General features: G+C 40.0%; 1 protein-coding gene and 1 long non-coding RNA gene across 2 annotated transcripts in view; one reads left to right on the top strand and one right to left on the bottom strand.

Moving 5' to 3' along the window:
- Positions 1–15,990, bottom strand: part of LOC129665778 (uncharacterized) — a 16,876-nt gene extending 886 nt beyond the window's left edge. The window contains exons 1-3 of the long non-coding RNA XR_008718419.1: positions 15,876–15,990; positions 14,953–15,031; positions 13,795–13,894 (exon numbers count right to left, since the gene is read on the bottom strand). This is a non-coding gene — a long non-coding RNA (uncharacterized LOC129665778). The remainder of the gene's footprint in view (positions 1–13,794; positions 13,895–14,952; positions 15,032–15,875) is intronic.
- A 250-nt stretch (positions 15,991–16,240) lies between these two features.
- The window catches only part of Abca5 (ATP binding cassette subfamily A member 5), a 68,614-nt gene continuing 60,548 nt past the window's right edge, over positions 16,241–24,306 (top strand). The window contains exons 1-2 of the mRNA XM_055592412.1: positions 16,241–16,431; positions 23,694–23,800. Of these exons, the coding sequence (XP_055448387.1) occupies positions 23,699–23,800 (102 nt within the window). The 5' untranslated portion in view covers positions 16,241–16,431; positions 23,694–23,698. The remainder of the gene's footprint in view (positions 16,432–23,693; positions 23,801–24,306) is intronic.

The raw sequence follows: 24,306 nt of genomic DNA, 5'->3' as shown, positions 1-24,306 counted from the left end.
GATAGATAGATAGATAGATAGATAGATAGATAGATAGATAGATAGATAGATAGATAGATAGATAGATAGATAGATAATAAAGTTTTTTAAAAGAGCAACCTGTGCTCTTAGCTGCTGAGCCATCTCTCCAACCTCTAAAAGTCTGTCTCAGTGTTCCTTTCTCATGGAAACCTCAAGCAGGAATGTTCTCAGCCCAGGAATGTTTTCCTATGGACTTTGAGTTTGCATCTTAATGTTATTTTTATACTCTGCGTGCTGTTTTTTGTGTACTATATAAATAGAAAAAAAATCAACTAGCAACTTAGTTGAGGAATTGGAACAGAAAATTGGGCAATGAGGAGTGGGGAGAATAAAAAATAAAAATGCCAATTTCCCCCTCTGTGGTTCTTAAGACAGAGTTGCTACACAGAGAAACTTTGTCTCAGAGAGAAAGAAAGAGAGAGAGAGAGAGAGAGAACAAAGAGACAGAGTCAGAGAGACACAGAGAGAGCAGCCATGGGGCTTCTGCTTTTCTTCATTCAATTTAGAACTGCAGGTATGCAAATCCTAATTTACCTAATGTCTAATGTGCTTTAGACAGAACAGAGTCCATGCAATTGTATGTGTGTCATTTAGCTGGAATTAAATTAGTTTCACATTTAGTACTTTGCTCTAGTCATTGTAGCGTGGAAAATGGCATCTTTTGGTTCTGTAGAAAATTACTTGACTCTGTATTAGAAGGTAACACAGTGAATGCAGGCTGGGAATTGTTGGTATTTTCATTGTAGACGTCTTTTTCCTGCAACAGGGTTTCACTATGTCGCTTTTTAGCTGTCCTGGATCTCGCTCTGTAGACCAGACTGGCCTCTGCCTCCCAAGTGCTAGGATTAAAGGAGTGAGCCACCTGGCTCATTGTAAACTTTTGAAAAAGACTCACAGGTAAATCAAAGAACAGGGACTGGAGAGATTGCTCCATGGTTAAAAGAGCTCTTGCAGCGGGCCCTAGTTCAGTTCTTAGCAGGGGATCTGAAGCTCTTTACTGCCCTCTGCTGGCACCAAGGACACACAGGAGGTGCACACACATGCAGGCAGACATCCGTACGCACAAAATACAAAGACATAAAATTTTAAACTAGAAAACATGTTGATTCCTGTAGATCAGCCAGACGGCATTCCTTCTACTTTCGGTGGCTAAACTGTGTCCTCTTTGATAAATGGCAAACAATGGCAATTCCATGTCATGATACTTTATCCAGGCTATGAGGAATTAAATGCATTAGGGCTTCCCCATCAAAAGAAAACATCAAATATAAAACTATGACATAAGGATGGTAATTTAGGCACATCAAGACTATCGAAAGTGATGTGTATTTTGAAAAATCTTAGGTTAGTTCAAGGTTAACAAACTTCTGATCTTCAAGCAAAATACCAACATTATGGGATTAATTTGTGACAGGGTAGGTTTCACCCACAGCTGCAACCCTGATTTTCTCAGGGAGTTTTTTTCCTTCATTGTTAAGACTGCTCTTGGTCTTAGAAAATAGGCCTTCAGCATTTAAGGGGCAAAAGGGAATAATACATACAATCTACTCTCAAGAAGTCCAAAATATGAAAAGTACATACAAAGATATATGGAAAGGTAGAATCTCCTAGGTCTTCAAGAAACAACGTGGTGGTTACTGAAGATTTCCAGTCCCTGATCTCTAATTTGAATATTTTTTTTTTCTTTTTTCATTTTGCAAAATGTCTGCCTAGCCCACTTCACTAAGACCTAGGTGGAGCCACAGAGCTATTGCTCATAAAACATACAGACCTAAAAGTCCCTCCCTTCACATGAACTCTGGGGCTAGCTCTTTGATCTCCCCATCCCCGTGGGAGAAGCAGCCTAGCTAGGCCACAAAGGAAGATACCGCAGCCAGTCCTGGTGAGACCTGATAAGCTAGGGTCAGATGGAACGGGAGAAGGACCTCCCCTATCAGTAGACTTAGAGAGGGGCATGGGAGGAGATAATGGAGGGAAGGTGGGGATTGGGAGGGAATGAGGGAGGAGGCTACAGCTGGGATACAAAGTAAATAAATTGTATTTAATATAAAAAATAAAAAAAGAGTAAAAAACAAAAACAAAAACCTCTGTCCCTTCGTTCCCCCTTGGCCTTGGCACCAGATCTTCTCACAGAGTTCTTTGGCGTGCCAGGGCTTTCCCCATGTGTAATGGTTCAGTTTTTTTTGTTTGTTTGTTTGTTTTGTTTTGTTTTTTGTTTTTTTAAATGTCAACTTGATTGGAGCAAGAAGCTTTAGCTGTGCATTAATGAGACACATCTTTGGGCGTGTGTGTGTGTGTGTGTGTGTGTGTGTGTGTGTGTGTGTGGTGGCATTTCTAGAGAGGGATAAGAGGGAAAGATCCACCCCTAATGCGGGTGGCACAGTCCAATGGGCTAGCATCTCCAACAAATGAAAAGAGAAAAAGAAGACAACCAGAAGAGTGCTGGGACTCCCTGTTTCCTTTGTCCTGATCCGCCCCATCTGAGCAAGCAGCCTTACGCTCCTGCTGCCTCAGCTGTCAGCAGCTCCTGTTGCCACATCCTCCCCACCAGGGTGGATTGCAATCCCAGACAATGAGTTAAAGTAACGTCCTTCATCCTCTGACAGGCGTTTTGTCAGGGCCAGGAGAAAAGTCGTTAGTTATACTGTATCGATATCCTATTTTCTTTCTTTCTTTTTTTTTGAGACAGAGTATCTATGTAGTCCTGACTGTCCTGAAACTCACTATATAGACCAGACTGGCCTTCAACTCACAGAGATCTGCCTGCCTCAGTCTCCTGAGTGCATGCCAGGTAATATTCTATTTTGTAAGTTGGGCTGGAGAGATGGCTCAGCTGTTAAACGCTAAGATCACAAACAAAAATTTACTTTCTCAAAATGCGATTGCAGCACACCTCTTTTCCTTGAGAGTTAGGTAAGAGAACATAAGCCACATTCTTCTAAGTATTAATAACAGTATTTATTGATTACTCTCAAGGCTGGACAAGAATCAGAATTACATGGAGGGCTTTTTAAACTTCCTATTTCAATTGGAATTCCATATAACTCTTTTCCCATCTGTGAAAATGATTAGGTATAAAAGCACAAAATTAATATATATTGAAATATGTATTTCATATTTGAATATCTATTTAACCTTTAAAAACTACTTATTTATTTAATATGTTTGTATCTGAGTGTATGTGTTTGTACCACAAAAGTACAGGAGCCCACAGTGACCAAAAGAGGACCTCAGATCTCCTGGGTGATGGGAATCAAACTCAGGACTTCTGCAGGATTAGCAAGTGCTCTAAACCACTCACCTATCTCTCCAGCCCTTAGAATGGTGTTTGAAAGCTGAGAATTGATGACTCTTTTAAGTTTAGGAAACTTTAAATGTTCTTTCTTCTTGTTTCCAGTCAGCAGACTTGGCTAATAGAAAAAGATGCTCTTTTCACAAAAGCAGGATTTGGCTTTAGAAGTCCTAATCATCCAATATTCTACACGATTAGTAATTAATTACACAGAGAAGCATGTCAATGAGAAAGTGATTGCCAATCCTTGAAATAAAGGAAGAAGTAATCAAGTTTAATTGATTTTTAAAAATCTCATTTCTTAATGTTAGTCTTCTCTTGCCTGCCATTCTACTCCTCCTTCACGCCTCCCCCTTTCACGTAGTTACAAGTACTGTATCTGTCTTTTAATTGATGGTCAGTAGGAAGTTACCTTGGGGAAGGCAACTGACTAAGAGGGACTTATTGACCAAAGCAAGATGTGTAAATCACCCTTTACAGAAGCAGTGAAAGCACAGAGCCGAAAGCCGGGGAAAGACAGGTTTTGCTACTAGTGCATTTGGGAAGTATGAAATTGTTACAGAAGGGATCAAAATTCCTGGAATTCCGTGTCCTGAAATGTTACGCTTACGTCTTCTCTCCCATCTTCCTGCATCACTTTTTCATGCTAACCATGTGGTTTATAAAGGCCAGCGTTCCAGCTGAGCTGAGAAAGCTCAGTAGGTAGAAAGTGCCTAGAGCCAATACTTAATTAAACTACCAGAAGGACGTAATGGGCTGGTGTGCCTGGCAACACTCAGGCTTTGCTAATCAACCACACTTATTGCCTACTTTGAAAAGAGGACACATTAAGCTGAGATGAGTCCTCATAAATATTTAGTGTTCCATATGGCTCATGAATATTTAGTGCTTACCTGGTTCTCTCATTCCCTCCTGTCTATATATTCAACACTCCTGAGCTCTGCTTAGCGCAAATCTATTACCTGTACAGCACTTTTTGTTGTCGTTGCTTTCTTTCATTTCTACCTCAGGACTGGTCCCTCCACTGATGGTAGAGCAGAACCCAGGACTTTGTGCATTGCTCCGCTATGGGGGCACATCCTCAGCTCAGAATCAAATCTGTTTTTGTTTTGTTTTGAGGCAGGGCCTCACTGTGACTCTATGTATGGCTGGCCTGGAACTGACAGAGATCAACCTGTGTCTGCCTTCCAAGAGCTGGGATTGAAGGTGTGTGACGCATGCTCAGCCTCAGAATTGCACATTCTATTATTATTATCATTACTATTATTATTATTACTGCTACTACAATGCTCTGCCTGCATGTACGCCTGCTGGCCAGAAGAGGGCACTACCAGATCTCATTATAGATGGTTGTGTGCCACCAGCCACCATGCGGTTGCCGGGAATTGAACTCAGGACCTCTGGAAGAGCAGCCAGTGCTCTTAGCCTTTGTGCCATCTCTCCAGCCTTTGCATATTCTTAAATGCTACAGCAATATACAAATAAGCAGTCTTAAATTTTCTTTCTTCTTTCTCTTTCTCTTCCTTCCTTTTCTTTTCTCTTTCTCTCTTTTTTTTTGAAACACCTCTGGCTGTCCTGGAACTCACTTTATACACTAGGCTGGCCCTGAGCTCATGTAGCTCCATTTGCCTCTGTCTCCTGAGCGCTGAGTTTAAAGTCGTGTGCTACCACCAATGGTCACTCTTGAAATTCTTAACATACATATCGTGTCTTACAATATATTTAAAATTAATAACCATAGGCATCCATCAAAAGACAAAATTTAGAAATATAACTCTTATTTATTTTATTTCTCTCTATCATCTATCTATCTATCTCTATCATCTATCTGTCATCTATCTATCATCTATCTGTCATCTATCTATCATCTATCTAGCTATCTAGCTATCTGTCATCTATCTTCTACCTACCTACCTATCTATTTGTGGAGAGCTGCTTGTTTGCAAGCTACTTCCTTATTGAGTATTCAGCAAAAAACTTGTTTTTACCCTGGCCTTCACCTTGAGACAGAGACAAGACAAAGTTTTGCCAAGTTCCTTAAAACTTTTTTGTGTGACCTTGGACCATATCTGCTACAGGGAAGTGGTTTAAGAAAACAAGGCTGGCAGTTCCGGGACCTTCTTGTATTGATATGACTTGCTTTTGCTTTGCCCAGAGAAAGGAATTGTGGAATAAATCCGTGGCTACCGTCTTACCCACAGCCCTCTCAAGCTGATCCCGTGTGTAGTGTGACCTGCTTTGATGATTTCAATCCTCACTCCCCACTCAGGAACTGTTTGACTCTGCCGGTGCTCTGGCATCTGTCTGTTTTTTTGAGATAGAGTTTCTCTTTGTAGCCCTTGCTGTCCTGGAACTCAAATTTCTGGTCTCAAATTCATAGATTCACCTGCCTCTGAAAGGTAAGCACCATACAGAATCCTATATTTTCAACTGACATTTTTCATGTTACAGTATCTTAATTTTTTTGTTTTAATATGGCATTTACATGTTAATATTTATATAGTTTTCCAAACATTTTAAACTCATTTTTTGTTGGATGTTTCTGCATATTAAAGCCTCCATTAGATGTATGTTGGATCTTCCTATGAATTTATTAATAAAATTTATTTTCTATTTAAAATACCGTTTGAGTAATTTTTTTTCAGATCTATTTGCCAGCCATCAGTTGAGTTTTCTTTAATTTGCAATAGAATGCTCCAGGATAATTGGAAATTTATATCTTTTCAATCTCTAGGACATAGAATAGTAGAATTTAGTGAATGTTCAACAAATATCTGTCACTTGTATAAATAAAATGACAAATCACTATTCTTTTTCAAGTATTTGCACTTCTAATTTCTTCTTCTTTTATTTAAGTTTTATTTTACTTCTTATATATTTTCTATCATTTCGTGATTTTTCTATGGTCATCACTTTCAAGTTATTTTATGTGCTTAGTAAAACACAGATTTAGGGAACACTGATATTTCTGTTTCTTGTATTTGCTTAGTGTACCTTGTGGCGAATTGTTTTCATACATAGTATTCAAAATGTAATTATTTATTTTTGTGCATTGTGAGGGATTCATTTGTGCCCTGGGTTACATAGCTGTCTTTATCAAACAAGGACCTTCCTATTTGCTTTTGTAGGTGCCCAGCTTGGGATTCTATTTTCAAACAATAATGCAAACTTGGAGTACTATGGGTTGATAGTTTGAATTTTTTATAGGAACCATCACCTGAGCCCCACCCTAATGAGATCATTAAAATTGTTTTATTTTTAAGTGTGACTGTGTGTATGTGTGTAGTGTAGCTACTTGCTTGCAAATTACAGAAAGAGGGCATTAAATACCAGGTTTAAATATGAGTTTCTCAGCAAGTTCCTGAGACTTCAGGAAGTTAAAGCTTTCCAGGCTCCCACCGATTTTACACAAGGGTGTTAGTTCTAGCTCCTCGGGTCTCAGGGGCACTTCTTTTTCTACAAAATGACTCTGGATGCTCAACTCCTGACCTTTATTACAGTGTCTTTGATGGGTTACAGAATTCTAGAGGCTGTGAGCTTTCTATTTTGAGTTAACGTTTATGCTTTAAGACACTATACTACGTAGAAAGACAATTCGGTTTTGCTACTTTTACCAACACATGTCATTCAGATCACCTGAAATACTATTGATCGTCATTCGTTTTTCATTCTTTGAATTTTGGGTAGTAGTCTGAAGCTCAGTGGTTAAGTTGTACTGTTCTTCCAGAGGACCTGAGTTCAATTCCCAATACCCTTGTCAGGTACCTCACAACCATCTATAAGCTCTGCTCCAGGGGAGCTGATAAGTAAGTACCTGCACTCATGTGCGCATGAGCGCGCGCACACATGCCCGCGCAGACACACACACACACACACACACACACACACACACACTCACTTAAAAAAATAAAACAATTTAAAGAAGAAGTTTGAATGGTAGTGCTGTGGAAATTATTAAAATCAGTTCCATAAATAATACTGTTATGTTTAATATTTAAAGATATATTGATGTCTAAGATATTATGTACCCATAAGAGGCAAGCATTATGCAGAGATTGAGAAAGACCCATAAATATCCACAACACAGAAGGTCCTTAAGTGCTGCTGAGATGCACGGTAGCTCTTCAGAATAGAACATGTTCCATTTATTATTAAACAAATTACCAAACTTTTTGAAGAATAGAACGGAATCAGAAGGAGGCATTTTCCTGGCTATTGTCAAATAACAAGGGGCACTTTCTGGTTAGCTGTGCTAACTGAAGTGTACCCTGAAGGACTGGAGTGCCTTAGAGATGAGGGGAAAATTTGTGGAGAGGGAATGCCTCTTTCAAGTAGAAGAGAAAGTATTAGGCAAGGCACTGGGATGCTGACCGGCTCAAACAGGGAAGGTGGGCTTCATTTTCCAGCTTTGGATCTTAGAAGGGTTCATATCTTACTAGAAGGCAAAACAAAGGAAGTGAAGGTAAAGCACAGGTGCTGGCCAGGTGGGCACAAGGCAGGCAGAGATTTAAAGGCGGCTTAATTTTCAGTTTCTTAAGGTTACATTGATCTGAAGAGAAAGGATATTGTCAGGTTAATATTTAGGGATGGAGTGAGACCCAGCATCACTTAAAGTCCGTGTTTGGTAGTGTCTTTTCGATGCCCTTTGATTGATTTCTAGAAGGTAAACTGAATCAGCATTGCGTCTCTCAGGCATACAAGTACCATCTAGTGGCAAAAAACGGAACCCTCAAGAACAAGCTTATAAAAGAAATGGGGGGGAAACACATTAACTTTTCTTTTTTACTTCCTACTTATAGTACTATTAATGAATAGCAGAAGGCTGTGTTCCGATTAGAGAGGAAAATAAAGCAGCCTAAAGCAACTGCTTTGCTTGACTAAGAGAATAGGAGATAGTGGGTTAAGAATAAGGATTTATAAAGTCTAAAATACTTGAAAACTTCATCCGAGGAACTTCACATCACGTTTTATTTTAGAATTAAACCTTGAACCAAGATCTATTTGAGTTTGGGGAGAGAGTTGAGAAAAGGGAAAGTCAGCGAAAGCAAAAAACAAAATTAAAATAATGAAGACAAAAATGTTCTTCTAGAATCTTCTCTTTCCCTTTTGTCTAACTCTTACTTGGCCTTCAGGTTTTGAGATAGGTGTTCCTCTAGACACGTCATAGGGTTGAACTGAATCAATCTCTAACATCCTTCTACAGACCAATTGCACCTTGACACTAGTGACCGTTTTCCATTGTCAATTCCTCCTCACAGTCTACTGCTTAACAGTTGGTGCCCAGGCTGTTTCTATTCATATGCTTAGGATGATGCCCGACAGGAAACAATGCTCTTCATAAATATTTACTGAATGAGTAGGCAGCTTAATGAAGAAAGCAATCATGATAGAAATGTGCAAGGAACAAATATGGGAAGCCACCGTCACTCGGGAAAAAGAAAAACATTTCCAGGAAATTATTAGCAGAAAATGTTTTTGTTCATTGTGTACTGATTTCCCGCCTGCTGTCCATTTGTTTGTATTCTTGAGTGCTCTTTAGTTTTCAACCACTTAACTCCTCTCTACTTCATTGATGAAAAAAATTACACAGCTCATTTTGTCATCAGAGATTAAATAGAATAGTACATAGAAAAACATACAGAACAGTGTGCAACACAGGTGATATGCTGAACAAGTATTTTATTATTCCACACAACTCATTTCTTGAGCACTTTGAAGCAGACAGTTAGATATGGCAGCTATTTTACTACTGCTGTTATTACTATTACTAAAAAGTAGTAATAGTAAACCAAAAAAGTAGTTTTGGTTTCTTTAAAACACACACACACACACACACACACACACACACACACACACACACACAGAAAAGCTGGTCATGGCGGTACATGCCTTTAACCCCAGCACTCAAAGAGGCAGAGGCAGGAGGATTGCTGTGAGTTCGAGGCCAGCCTGGAGTCCAGTACAGCCAGGGATTAAACAGAGAAATCCTAACTAAAAAACAAACAAACAAACAAACAAAGGAACAAAGAAACAAACAACAAACAAAACAAAACCCAAAGAAATAGTATAGGAATGTTTTTGTTTTAGTCCCAGGTGTGGGGATAAGAGGCTGTTTCACTTCATGTGACTATGATTTGCCTTGTGCTCTAGCAAGGGTATGGTTTTGACATCGCAGATAGTTTCTACTGCTGTGTGACTTTTGGAATTCTGGGAACTTTTCAGCGGATAGAAATGCTAGAACTCTGATGGGCTGGATGTTGCTGGTCGCAGTTTGTCAGGTAGTTGTGCACAAAGGGATGAGAAGAAGAAATTAGATGTCCTGCCAATGGAGATCAAACGTGTCTCCAGGAACTAGATGCCCCTAATCAGTAGGAAGCAGTCTAATGCTAATTTCAACCCATTCTGTCTATCCTTTTAGTCTCTCCTATCTAGTGTTAGGGGTTTGGAAGAGTACAAGAAAAGAGATGAAGAAGGGAGGGAGAAAAAAGAACCCACCCCTCCACAGATGTAGCCCATGGCAGTTCAGTGTCCAAGTGGGTTCCATAGTAATGGGAAGAGGGACTGCCTCTGACATAATCTGATTGGCCTGCTCTTTGATCACCTCCCCCTGAGGGGGGAGCAGCCTTACCAGGCCACAGAAGAGGACAATGCAGCCACTCCTAAAGTGATCTGATAGACTAAGATCAGAAGGAAGGAGAGAGGGACCGCCCCATCAGTGGACTTGGGGAGGGGCATGCGTGAAGAAGGTGGATGGAAGGTGGGATTAGGAGGGGAGGAGGGAGGGGTTTATGGGGGGATACAAAGTGAATAAAGTGCAATTAATAAAAATAAATAAAAATTACAAAAAGAACCCACAAAGTAGCAAACACAGCTACAAACAACAGCGTGGGGAAGGTATGTGTGAGTGGTTAGTGACAATGAGGGCACACCTAGCACAACAATTCTGAATCTACAATATTTGACTGGCAGTTTCACTGTTCTTTCTGTGACTTCATGTTTCTTAGCTAATGGAAGAAAAGCAAAGAAGTGGCATTTGAATCTAGAAGATCCAGTGCTACAACACAGACAATGACGAGCTGAGCTGGAGAGACGGGTCAGTGGCAAGAAAGCGTCATAATCTTACAGAGGATCTGAATTTTGCTTCTCAGCACCCTAGTTAGTCAGATTACAACTCTAGGTCCAGGGGATCTAGCACACTCTCTTGCCTCTGGGTAAACACACACACACACACACACACACACACACACACAAAGAGAATTACAAAGGGTCTATTAGTTTTCTTTTGCTATTGCAACAAATTGCTATAACCTTAGTGATTGAGCACAATGACGCCCTATGGTTTCAAAGCTCTTACTTTTGCGTTCTAGCACACTGGGGTCTCTGGGATAAAATCAGACCTTAATTATAGATTCTGTTCCTGTCTGGAAGCTCTACAAGAGGGACTGTTTCCTTGCCGGTTTCAGCTTCCAGAGGCGCTTGCATTCCAGCCTCCATCTCCACGGGCAACAGCGGTGGATCAAACTCCTATACTGAACCGCTCTGCCCTCCCCTTCTATGAGGGCATATTTAAGAATCAGGGTCACTTAAAAGTTTGGGTCAGGACTTTTTGTAAAGTCCTGATTCTCTGTTTCATTAACTTTGGCACTTTCCTCTGCTCCCTCTCCTTTTCAGGGGCCCTTTAATTATACTGAGTCCACCAGGATAGTCGAGGATAATGCCTGCATCTTAAGGCCAGCTGATTGCTAACCTCAGTTCCACTGGTAATATTAATTCCACACAAGATGACATCTTGCTCTGTGTCCAGTATTAGTCTGTAAATGCTTTTGGCAATTTGCTATGCTGCTTCTTAGGCCGGGTGGGGCTAGTGAATCCTCAGGCAATAGTGGCCGAGGAGGAAATGAAGAAGGGAACATGAGGATGGATGGGACTTCAAATGGAAGCAGTGCAAGTGTAACTGCGAACTCCGCTAAGTATTGTCGATTCACATTAATCTTGTCAGTAAGCTATGCTTGGAGGCTTGTGCCTGTTATCTTTCTGACCTCACTTCTCCAGTGCGGCAATAGTAACAGGGGTCAGAGGCTGACACAAAAGGATTGTTAGGAGTCCGAAGACAGGTTAAGCTACATGAGTGAGGACTGGTTCAGCCTATGCTGCAGTAGGAAACCCTGCAGCAGGAAACAACACTAGCAACAACAAAATATTGGCATGCATACATACAGTAAGACACCGTGTGCTGTGCTTTGTAAACAAAAATGCTCCTATTTTGTACTTTGGTGATTTTATTGTTCAACTTGACTATAGGCACTTTCATATATTTCTGTTAAATCTTGTCTTCTAACTCACAGTTCAACATTCAAAACAATTTCCTTTTCCATTTGGGTCTTTGATCACATTTTTGATGCTATGTAGTTTTTGTTTTCTGCTTGGACTTGATCATAAAGAATTCTGTGTTTTCATCTATGCAATTAATGGGAAAAAATACCAAAAAAACCCCAGTGCACAATTATATTAATTAACTTTGAATCTGTCTAATTATGTTAAACATTTAATTTGGTGTCCTTCCCATAAAAATATCACAAAAGTTAACAACTAAGTATTTTGCTGAAGTGAATCTATGTCATGATTATAAAATTTCACACTAACTCAGGGTTAAGTAAGCAAATATGTCCTCTTTTAGTTGGCCTTGTTTCTAGTGACCGCTGACGTATTTAGTGATCTATTCTGAAATTACAGTTGTCCGATCAGAAGCTGCCAGTGTCTCCCCTCTTCTGTGATCTGTTGTCTTTCACGTTTTATAGTCTTTCAGACCTTACCAGCCACGGGTCTTGAGTTACCTGTAAACAGCTGTGGGATGTACTTCGTGCCTGGAAACATGAACTTATTTGAAACAGATAGGTGTCTTCTTACTCCTGCCTCACCTATCTCAAGTTTCAATTATCTTTCTGCGCTCCAGTTGTACCAATTTAAAGCCCATCTCCTTTTCCAAAGTAGAAAAGAAAATTCAGATGGAGGCAAGCCTGTCTTAACCAAGACAAGGGGTAAATTGCTACCCCTATGTTTATAAATGTCTAGGGTAACTGACTCTTCTCTGCTTCCTAGTATGTGTTTATTCAACCAGTCCTCCCACCTTTTCTTAAAATTACCAGATAGCTCTAGCTCTTAACAATTTATTCCAGATAATGCAACAACGAAACAGATATCATTTTCCATTTTGGCTGAGTTCTTCGTTATTGTTTCTGTTTGTTTCTTAGATGGGTCTTCACTAGTTGTCACGCTGATTTCTACCTCAAGGGCTCAAGAGAACTCTGTACTCAGCTTTCCCAGGTCTCAGACTATTAAGTTCCTTTTGTTTCAACTGGAAGAAGTTGGATTTATTTATAATTTAGAGACAGGGTTTTTCTCTCTTTATAAACTCAGTTGACCTTGAACTTATTATCCTCCTGCTTCAGCTTCTAAACTGCTTTTCAAACACCAGACACTGTCGAGCCTTGCAGCACAACCCCTTAATACTAGCTTAGCACTTGGGTGGTAGAAGCAGGAGGATTAGAAATTGGAATCCAGATTTGGTTACATAGGGTATCTGAGGCCAGCCTGGGGTATATAAGACCTTGGTTAAAAAAAAAAAATTAAAACAAATAATCAACAAACAATCAAAATCCAGATATTTGGCAAATACTTGTTGGGTGACCAAGTTTTTTAAACATTGATTTGACTTTATAGTTTTTAAACATCATTCTCTTTCACAACTTTCTTTCTTTCTCTTTTTCTCTCCATTTAGAGAAGGAAAAAGGATGAAATAACTCACTTTCCCCTTTGTGAAATGAAACATTTGTGACAACAGTCATAGTATTAACAGCTAGAAACATCAAACTGAAGTTACCATCACCACAAGTTCCTTTGGCTGCCTTCCTACCGACCAGCTACAACCATTAATCTTTTCCTGAGCCATTCAACAGTCCTTTAGACACAGTTGGTACATAGTCAAGATTCATTTTTTTCTACTCTGATAGCCTGGTCTGAATTTTTTTCTTTTCTTTTCTTTTCTTTTCTTTTCTTTTCTTTTCTTTTCTTTTCTTTTTTTTCTTTCCTTCCTTCCTTCCTTCCTTCCTTCCTTCCTTCCTTTCTTTCTTTCTTTCTTTCTTTCTTTCTTTCTTTCTTTCTTTTTTTTCGGTCATGCATTGTGCAAAACCAAGGTTATCTGGTGAAATTCTTTCCAATTATATCTATTCTTGAAGCCACCCTACTTCTCTTGACATCTCTCTTAACTTCCAGAATGGCAAATAACAGTAACGGTTAGTAAGGTTTTAAATGATACGTACTGTTTCCAACATACTGATAACCACGTTACATACTATACCACCATACACTATCAGGCAAAAAGTTGCTATAATGATGACTTAGTTACTGCTCTCTTGATGTGAGGAGACATCTTGAACAAGGTAATTTATTAAAGAAAAAAATTTAATTTGGGGGTTGCTTACAGTTTCAGAGGGTTAGTCCATGACCATCATAGTGGAAGCATGGTAATAGGAAGGCAGGCAGGCAGGTCACTGGAGCAGTAGGTGAGGGCTCACATCTGATCTTCCAGTTGCAGGCAGAGAGAGAGAGAATGAGACTGAGGCTATTGTGGGCTTTTGAAACCCCAAAGTCTACTTAGTTCTTCCAACTGGGAACCAGACATTCAAATATATGATCCTACAGGGACCATTTTCATTTGAATACCACAAATGGTTTAGTAATTTTAGCTTTAGCAAAATGACCTAGAAAATCCATTTAAATAAGTCTAGCAAGCAAAAAATAGTAACACACACATAGCAATTGTTCATGGGGTTCTAGGTAGCAAGATTTAGTCTCATACTCCCCATTAAATATTGTCAAGAATTGTGGCCCACTGTTAACTTCCTATAGCTTGGAAGCTTTTAAAACTTCTATGATCTGTGAACTCCCATGTGGTTCATTTGTCTTTACGATCTATTAATGAGATGTGGGGATTTCAGTTGCCACCATGACAACCAAGACGTGCATATTGCACGCTTCTATTTCCTAGATACAGAAACGCAGAAGGGAGCATCTTTCTCACCAGCTGCTGTTTCAATACCAAGACCTTGCAATTGTGGAAATTTAGATAAAGATGGTGTGGCGAACATTTGATAAGACACAGTCTGAAAAATAACTTGCTCAGAGGCAGTAAAATATGCCATAAACCACACATCAATTCGTAACAATCTTTATTTAAAACATAATGCTTGTTTTTTTTTTTATGTCATTCTCACAAGCCTGTAATTTAGTTGTCCATCTTATAAAATGGTGTGTGTGTGTGTGTGTGTGTGTGTGTTTTACTGGGGATTAAAGCCAGGACCTTATGCTGTTAGGCAAGCAGTCTGCCACTGAACTACAGGTCCAGCCCTGTAACATAATTTTAATATTTTCTGTTTCTATGCATGAGATTTTGTTGGGTGAGTAGAGATATTTTGTGAAGATAAAAAAGTATTTACACGTAATCCAGCACTCAGGGAGGCAGAGGCAGGCAGATCTTTGTGAGTTTGAGGCCAGCCTGCTCTACAAATTGAGTCCAGGGCAGCGGAGGCTACACAGAGAAACCCTGTCTTAAAAAACAAAACAAAACAAAATTTACATACCATTTCTTGTATGTGTTTTCACTCATCAGTAGTATTGCTAGCAACATTTACCATGGACTATGTGACCCCTCCATGAGACCTGAAAATTTAAATTGGTGTCAGAAAAAGCTCTTAATTTCAGACTACTTACAATGGAGCTGAAGGGATTAGCACGCAAGAAAGTGAAGTGGATAGTTTGGTGTAGTGTGACGTTGAGAGGAAAAAGATAAGTTGTCAGGATGATGAGAATTGAAGTGCAAGTGTAGTGCATGATAGGGGACACGGACAAGCAGGCAAAACACCCAGACATATATAAAGCAAGACTGATTCTACAGATTTGGTTTAAATTTGAGAAGTACACACACATACACAAAAGAAAGTAAAAATATGCACGAATGATGTTATGATGGTCACACTCTCGGAATTTAAAAGGCTTGAAAGTCACTGTGCAACACATAGCATCTGCGTCTGCACCGCACAAGACCCGTTCAAGAGCAAGACAGCCAAAATCCAGCAGGAACGGTGTGTGTGTGTGCGTGTGTGTGTGTGTTATGAATTGGCAGTTGGTGGCTTCTGGAGAAGAAAGGATCAGTTTTCTTCAGGGATGTGTAATTTTGGTATTGTGACCTTTACTTTGACCTTTCCTTACTTTGGACCACTGCTTAGATCACTTTGGGTAACGAAACTCCAAACAGATAGCATTTTAAGCAAAAACTAAGTGTGGTATGTAACCTCTGCCAGAGGTCCTATCTCAAGACTTCGGAATAATACAGGCTTTGTCACACTTGCGGATTTTTACGAGGATATTTGAAGGAAGCAAAAGCATCCTCAATAGCAGGATGCGAAGGGGCTCGGCCTGACGCACTGAGAAGGGAAGGCAGCAGTTAAAAGAAATGAGGACGTAGCAAGCAGGAGGAAGGAGTGGCAGAGAGACTTCTACAAACCCTTTAAATGCAAGGAAGCAGAGGCAGATGGGAGGGTGGAGGCCTCCAGGTCGTGCTCCAGGAGGCCCGCAGGAGTCGCCCCAAATCCATGGAGCTTCAAAAGAAAGCGTGGCAAGCCGGGCAGGAGGCTCAGCGCACTGGAGCTTGAGTCAGCAAGACCCGCAAGGCTCGCCTACCCCTCGGAGCCCCGCCCCCCGTGGCCCCGCCCCCCAAGCGCGCTCCCATCTGGAGTTCCGGGAGCACGCGCGCCCGGCCCTCAGGTGCATTCCGGGGAGGGTCAGGGGGCGTGGCCTGGGCGTGGCGCGCACCGGGGGGCGTGGCCTGGGCGGCGCGCGCCGCTCTCCCTGCGTCGCCTGGCAGCGGGCGGACGGGCGCGCGCTCTCGGTGTCGCGTCCCGGTCCCCGCCGTCTCCACACGGAATTTCTGAGCTCCGTCACTCCGCGCCGTCTCCGCGGCTCCGCTGTCGGCGCTGCGGCCGAGACGCCGGCGGGAGAGGACTCCGAGGCCCGCGGCCCTCGAGACCTGCGGCCGGGGCCATCGGCGTCTGCGCTGAGAGGTGACGCGGCGGCGGGGACGGCCGCGCAGCGGGGGGCCGAGGAGAGGGTGTGGCAGGCCGCGGGGAGCCGAGGGGCGCGGCTTCTTCGGGGTGCCGGCGGGTGGCGGGCGCTGACGGGGACCCCCGGCCGTGGGGTCGGCGACGTGGAGCGTTTCCATTCTCAGAGCTTCGGGAGAGGCAAAGGGGGAAAAAAAACCCTGAAAAAATAACAATAATAATCATAAAACCCCAAACCAAACCTCCTAGTTTCCCCCCTGAGGGCTCAGGAGCATCGTCACGCCTGGGGGTTCAGGTTGCCTGGCGGCGGGGTGATGTGTGACTCGGGGCGGGAGGAAAATCCGCAGAGCTCGTGACCTGGGTTTGGGGCTGTAAATATCCGAATTCCCCCCAAACATAACGAAGATTCCCCGGCGTGCAGTGTTTCAGGGAGGAGGAGAAAGCGAGGTAGATGGGGGGTCGGTCAGCGGCCTCCTTTTGGGACGATCAGAGTTGAGGGTTGAGACAACGTTTTAAGATGCTTTTAAAAGTCTGAGGGCAAGCATTAAGGACATTCTAGCTCCCAAGATGAGGTTAGATCCTGGCTTGGTGCCAGGGTCAGTTATTACTTCATTTGGACAGCAGCTCTGAGGTTGGAGAGGGTACTCTAGTTGAGCAGATGTGGGAAATGGGTCGTAAAAAGGTTAAATAACTTTATTAAGGTCCCTGCTAAGGGGGGTGGGGAATGAGGTGCTGAGATTCTCCCTCAGGGATGCCAGACTCCTTAATCCTGGTGCTTTCCCCATTATATTTTATGTTTGCCCAGAGAGTATTTTAATGTGTCTTCAGAGAAGATTCAATAGATGAGAACATTATTAAGACATTTTGGGTGTATTTACCCTGAAATCAGACTTCAAATAAATTGATCTTTGAGTGTGGGTTGTTTAATGGGATATGTTCTTGATAATGCACAACTTCAGATGATATTAAACATAGGAAATCTTAAGTTCAGCATAACTTTATTAGCAATACATTGCATGTTTATTGTCTTTTACATTCCAGATAGTAATTTTGTTCCTAAAGTACCTAGATGTAATGTTTGCCATTGAGTTTAATTGAAAGAGTAATTATATAAAAGCATTTCATAATAATATAAATTGTAATACTCACTAGTGTGAATTAGATTGGAAATAGTTTAAAGTGCAAACTTTAAACTTTTACACAGTGCAAACTTAATATTTTTATAAATATTATATATAAGAAAAGCTATTAGCTCACTTGCCATATGGGTGTTACTGCATCATTTTCTCCAGCAAGACATACAGTCATAAAATTTAGGTTAGACTTTATTGGCATTTCTATTTTATTATGTCTCCATGTTCAGTAAATTTTAAAAGATCAGTGAGAAGAGCATTTATTATTGATCTTCTGTTGAATTTAAAGGTTTATAATATCTATTGAGAAGCCAGCAATGTAGTTGGATAGGATTTTCTTTCAGTACATTGCTGGATAGGTTTACAGCTCTTCTCAAAAAAATTAAGTCTTAATTTAAAAGTACAGTTAAAACTAGATTGCATTTAAGCTTTTGTGGCTTAGCTTTCTAAGGAAAAGGAAGTCTTTAGTTTAGGCTGCCATGGCACATGTTTAAAATGTGCAATATTGCAGGCATAGATAGATGTAGGCTGGATGGATAGATGTAGAAGTGGATGGAATAGTGGAGAAATTTCTTTGGATAATGTCTGTTTTCTCACTAGAGGAGGAATCCAGATCACAGTTTGAAAGTGATGCTAGAGCTAGGCATGTGGGAGGTTGGAGGAGTGGGAAAGTGGATGGATTTGTACAGTGTGATTGGCAGGCAGTGAAGCACTTGCCCTTGGATGTAAAGGTGCAGAGGAGGATTAGAGGTGTCGCCTGGGTGTGCACCAAATTAGTGTTTAATTTTGCACAAAAGGTATTTCACAATCTGTTTTCACTTTCTGTCTTTGCATTGTTGTCTAGGGCATAGACCCATACTCTGCCCCAATTCATTTTGCCTTCTGCCTCCACTATGTTCTGGATATATCTCTGTTCCGTATTTTACACAAATCAAGTCTTTTGGGAATTCAGCTTTTCCATACTTTTCTCTCTGCTTAGACATTCTGTCTGGCCAGTGGGTGGTGGTGGCGGTGCATGCCTTTGATATCAGCACCAGGGATGTAGAGGCAGGTGGATCTCTGAGTTTGAGACCAGCCTGGTCTACAGAGTGAGTTCTAGGACAGCCAAGGCTGCACAGAGAAACCCTTGTCTAGAACAACAACAACACTCCCCTCCCCACCCCTAAAAAATTCGGTTTGACCCTTTTTTAACTCTTTCCCTCAACTGGAATTGTAACATTTCATTCAATTTGATTTATATCAACTTAGTTATAGTAATATACCTTTTTTCTATTTTGTGCAGGAATTCTTTAGAAAATGTTAGAAAAGTGACCCACTTTTTTCATTTACTTCTTTTACAACTGATAAAAGAAATTAGTAAGTCTTTTTGGATAAAGAGTACGGGGTAAATCTTTTAGATTTTGAAGACTGAGTAGAATCTGTCTCAGCTTAAATCTGCCCTCGTAGCACAAAGCAGTCCAAGATAACACATACCTGAATCAGCATGGGTATATTCCAGTACAACTTCATACATACATAAACCCTGAGATTTGAATTTCATGTTTTCACCTGTCACAGTTACCACTACTTGATATTTTTCCTCTAGCACTTAAAAATGTGAATATATGGGCTGGAGAGATGGCTTAGAGGTTAAGAGTACTGGCTGTTCTTCCAGAGGTCCCAAGTTCAATTCCCAGCACCCACATAGTGGCCAACAACCATCTATAATTAGAACTGGTGCCCTCTTCTAGCCAGCAGGTGTAAACGCAGACAGAGCATTATGTACATAATGAATAAATAAATCTTTAAAAAATATGAATATATGTTAAACAGATAGATCTCTGGTAGGTAATGGCCACCCAGGGCCATACAGTGAAACCTGTGTAGACCCCTACCCCCACAAATTGTTAACTCTGGGATTGTGCAGAACAAGGTGTGGGCTGGATATAGACACTACTGCCTTGTCCATCTTTGTTTTCAGACCCTTACTCTGTAAGGACTCTCAGGAAAAAGTTTGATAAAGGAATTTGTTTTAAGATAATTTTTGAATTTACCATTGGTGGTGTCAGAGACGCAAATAAAAATAAGACTCTTATTTTTCATTAAGGATCTTACAGGTTAGGCTCAAGATGAAGACATAGAAATGGTAACACAGTATTACAATTATATGTACTTAGAATAAAGGGAGAGTAAAGTAGTGGTAATTAGCTTTGCTTGAGTTGGCCAGACATGACCTCTGTCATCTTTTGGAAGTACAGAACAAATTTTCAGTTGAGAGTCTTTCCACGAATCTTTCAGATATGCTAAGAAGGTCATTGACCACATCTTGTCAGTGAATGCTCTGGATTGCTTAGTTTCTTTATATGATATAACCTTATATGATATAATTATATTGTATATGATATAATCTTCATAACTCAAAGATGTAAACATGGATTAAAAAATGGACTCCATATAATAAATTTTAATTTCAAGGTGTTTTTACCTCTTACAAAATAAAATGATATTGTTTATTCCAAAATATTTGGTGTATTATTAGCTAAAAATGCTTGACAGAGGTAATGGTAATATTGTATAAGTTAGAGATATTTTTTAAATGAACAGTCTCTTAAGAAAAGCACATTTATGGGAGAGGGAGGGGAGCAGAATGAAGGCTCATAGCTGTGAGATGACAGAGGCAGGATTCATGCTAGTTGATTTGGTTATAGGAAGAGAGATCAAGTTTGAGAATAGTAAGAATTTCCCATTAGTAGAAAGCTTAACAGCAGAAAAGTTAAGTTTTCATAAATGTCTTAAGGTAAATTCAGTTGCCATGACTTTTCAGTCTGAATCTCCATACTGCTAGAAAAAACTGTAATGAACGCAACTCCAGGGGTGTTTGCAGGAAGAAATGGAAATGGTGTTATGGTCTTGTTTTTGTTGAGAGGATCTAGAGTTCTTGCTTGTTATTATTAATTATTATTTTTTAAAAGACAGATATGATCTCATTATGTAGCCCCTGCTGACCTTGAACTCATTGTACAGACCAGGCTGTGTAGAACTCCAACTCAGAGAGACCTGCCCGTCTCTTCTGGCATTAAAGTTACACTCCACATACCCAGCCTGGATTTAGTTTTGTTTTAAAATGTTCTCACCAGTTGTGAAATGGACAGTTAGGTTTGTGAACTTTACCAGAAACTCAAATTTGAATTCAGGCGACAGTTCAAAGTAGTAAAAATATGAATCCAACTATTCTGTGGAAGATTTGGTAACTAAAAATGGAATGTTAAACATTCAATTTGAATTAATAATGGAGTGATGTTTAGAAAGTTGTGTTTTGACAGAAAACTTGGAAATGCTCATGCTGAGTTGGTTGATGTATGTTTCTGTTTGTTTTTGTAGCAAATTACCATTAAATGAATGTGTTTCTTCTTTTTTTTTTTCGGCCTAGAGATGATTATCAGTGTACTCTTGATTGCTTTTGTTGTACTGTTTCTAATTTCTTTTAATATACAATATGCCCCCTCCCCCCGTGTAAGTTATTATTTATCACTGACAAAGTGGAAAAGCAAAAGTTGTAATTTCACTGTTAATTAAAAAGTTCTAGTCTAGTCACTTTTCTTTGCACATGAAAAGGTTGCTCACTTAAGTTAAATTTTAATAATAAGCCTTTTCTCTGGAGAAGACAAAGTGCTTCTAAAAAGTTGTTTGCTTTTTATTTGAAGTGGAGACAGAACCTGGGACAGCTTGTTCTTGTTCTGGAGAGACTCACATCAGTGGCCTCCATTAGGTAGGCTTATATAAAACAAGGCAGCAGCGGTTGCTTTGGAAAGTTTAACAACACCATGGTTTGTTTTTATGTTTGTTTTGTTTTATCTTTTCACAATTTCAAAAAATATATGTGATACACTTTAGTCATATTTTGCTCATTATGTTCTGTTAGTTCCTTGCCTTTCCATCAAACTTTTTTCTAATAAGACTCCCTCTTCTTTTTGTGTTAAAACAAAACAAACAAACAAAAAACAGAAACAAAACCCTTTTTTTTTGTGGCCCAATGTATTTAATTAGGGTTATTTACTTTAGTAAGGGAAACTTACCAATGGCCACACCACTGAAGAATATACACCCCACCCCCATTAATTGTTTATGGCTCCTCAGGGAGAGGTGTGGTCCCTCAAGCTGATAGTCACACTATTCTGTACATATAAACATAGTTGTTTAAAAGGCAGTTTGAGATGCATATCCTTTCCATTTAGCAAAACAACTGTAGTAGTTTTCCCACTGCGGCCCAAGATTTCTCTAGGCACTGGCTTTTGGTGAGTTTACAGTATCAGCGTGACTTCCATATCCATTAGAAAATGAGTGGTTACTTCTGGAACGGACTTGCCACTCTGCAGCAGTTACACTATGAAGCCCTTGTTTGGCTGGTAGTTAGTGTGCTGTACAGGGTCTGCAGGTGAGTGATTTTATTGACACTTTTACTCCAGCACTGTGAGGGCTAGCCATCAGGGAGGACTTCCAGTCAGGTTTCAAATTGATTTCTCTGTGTCTCCCAGAGGATACTTGAAGTTTTTGACAGACAGTTCCAAAATTTGTGTGTAGGAACTTTAGTTCAAGTCTTAGCCAGACTAATTCCTACCTTTCAGCAAACACCACTTGCTGTTTTCTGTGCCAGTCAGGAGCTAAAGAGAGCATACCTTCTCATGCTCTGAGAGTTTTCTGAGAGCAGCAGTCTACTGTGAGAGCAAGGACAGAGTGTATGCAAACATGAAACTTTCTCAGAGTCTGGTTTTAGCTTTGTCTTATGGCATCTAGGCTTTAATTCCTGCTCCTATTTTGCCACTTTAGTGTTGGTTCTCAGTCCAGGTTATTATTTATCGGTTTTGCTCCACAATTATAGTTGTGTAAAATAAGGACTGTGTAGGTGGAGGTGGTGACTTTGGTCTGCCGAGAGTCAAAAAACCCTTAACACTTTTTTTTCTTATTATAAGCTGGAGTTGTTTGAATTTTTGAAGTCTGTCAGCACCATCACTGTTGCAGATAGATGCTCTGCTTTTATGGTTCCTGGTAAAATTCATGCAATACTGTCATTTTGGCAGTGCAATATATTCGCCATTTGCTAAGTAATTCAGGGTTGTTTGATAATCAGGCTTTTTCTACATTTTGTAGAGAATGGTGATAATTTCTTTTAGTAGGCTGTTGGGATGTTTATGTTTGGGCTTTAAGTTTCTTTCCACATTCTGTGGACAATTTGCATCTTCATTTGAGTTTTCAAAGGGTTATAGTTTGGATACTTCATGTATGTGCTGCCTGGTGACCAGTCTGCTAGTTTGCTTGCTCTTAGTCTTCAACATTAGAGGATGACATCCAGATATTCCTAGTTTGGGAATGAATCTAAGAGGTAATAAAATTTTTTTTTTTTTTTTTTTTTGCATATTCATTCTGAGGCTTCTGTGTTTAATTGATCTCCCTATTTTCTCTTCCCTCCTGGCTGCTGTTTTGGTCCTCTGGTGTGAAGTTTCACTGTGCCACTTAACTTCCTAAGTGATAACTACTATGTAGGACCTAGTGGTTTCGGAAGAGTAGTGTCCAAATACAGTGGAGAAGAAAAACTAGGAATTGGCCCAGCGTGCTTGGACTACAGCTCCACCAAATGGAAAAGTTTCTCTTCTTCAGAGTTTGCTGCATTAGGCCTTCATTATTGTAGTGTGCTACTCCTGCCAAAGGGATGTTTTTCAGGACAGGGACACAGAAAATAACAGGAAGGAATAAAAACAAACTTGACACCGCCACATCTCCTTGAGTATTAAGACTAACTTTTCCTCAAATCAAAATTGTAAGTTAATTTCTTAAGGTCTTTCTGCCTTGGTGCCCACTTCTCATGTGCTCAATCTGAGGGATCCCAAAGGAGAAAAAATGGTAAATTTGCTGCTAGTTTGGAGCTGTCTCAGATTTTGACGCTGCCGTGTTTCACATGTTGTTATGTACTTTGTGGGTTGTCAGACTGCTCTTTCACTCATTCTGTAAGCAGGAGAGACAGCTTGCAGCATGTTCTCGTTCAGCCTGGGAATAAAAAATCATCTGTATGTTGTTGCCATAAACTATCCCATGTGCTTTACTGTGCAGTTGAAGGTTTGTTTTGTTTTGTTTTTTCCTTTTAATAACCTGACCCAGAAAACATGGCCACTGCAATTAGGGATGTGGGAGTTTGGAGACAGACCAGAACACTTCTACTGAAAAACTACCTAATTAAATGCAGAACTAAAAAAAGTAGTGTTCAGGTAAGTTATTGTGCCTTCTTATGATTTGTTTTGCTTTGATGTATTCTGGTTTTAGAGATAATTTTGCTAAATACATTTGATAAAAAGTATATAAAATTATAATTTTATTTCCTTTAGTTTGTTTGTAAAATAAAAGCATATTGTATTGTTTTTGATAGTAAAAAGAAATGAACTAATGCTTATAAATGTATCAGTGAATCCTCAATTCAGTTAACTTCTAATATCAGCATGTAATTTGGAACTGTAGGCATGTATTTTCTTCTCATAGATGAAGTAACATTCCATAGATAACTTTTTGGAACAATATTACATAATTTTATTCCCCCACATTTTTTTCACTTTATGTTCTCTGAATTAACTTTCCAAAGAATACTAGCATCGTCACAAGAGTTGTGCCCTAACATGGAGTACTTTTGGTAAAAAAAAGTACAAAGTCTAGCTAACCAACCAGCAACAATTTAAAGTATTGGGTATCTTTTGAAACTAGCAAAATAATTAAAGAACAA

Source organism: Psammomys obesus, unplaced genomic scaffold (assembly GCF_907164565.1).
Source record: "Psammomys obesus unplaced genomic scaffold, mPsaObe1.curated_primary_1811, whole genome shotgun sequence".
Classification (NCBI taxonomy): Eukaryota; Metazoa; Chordata; class Mammalia; order Rodentia; family Muridae; genus Psammomys; species Psammomys obesus.
The sequence above is the reverse complement of the archived record's forward strand: the minus strand, read 5'-3'. Positions and strand labels throughout refer to the sequence as shown.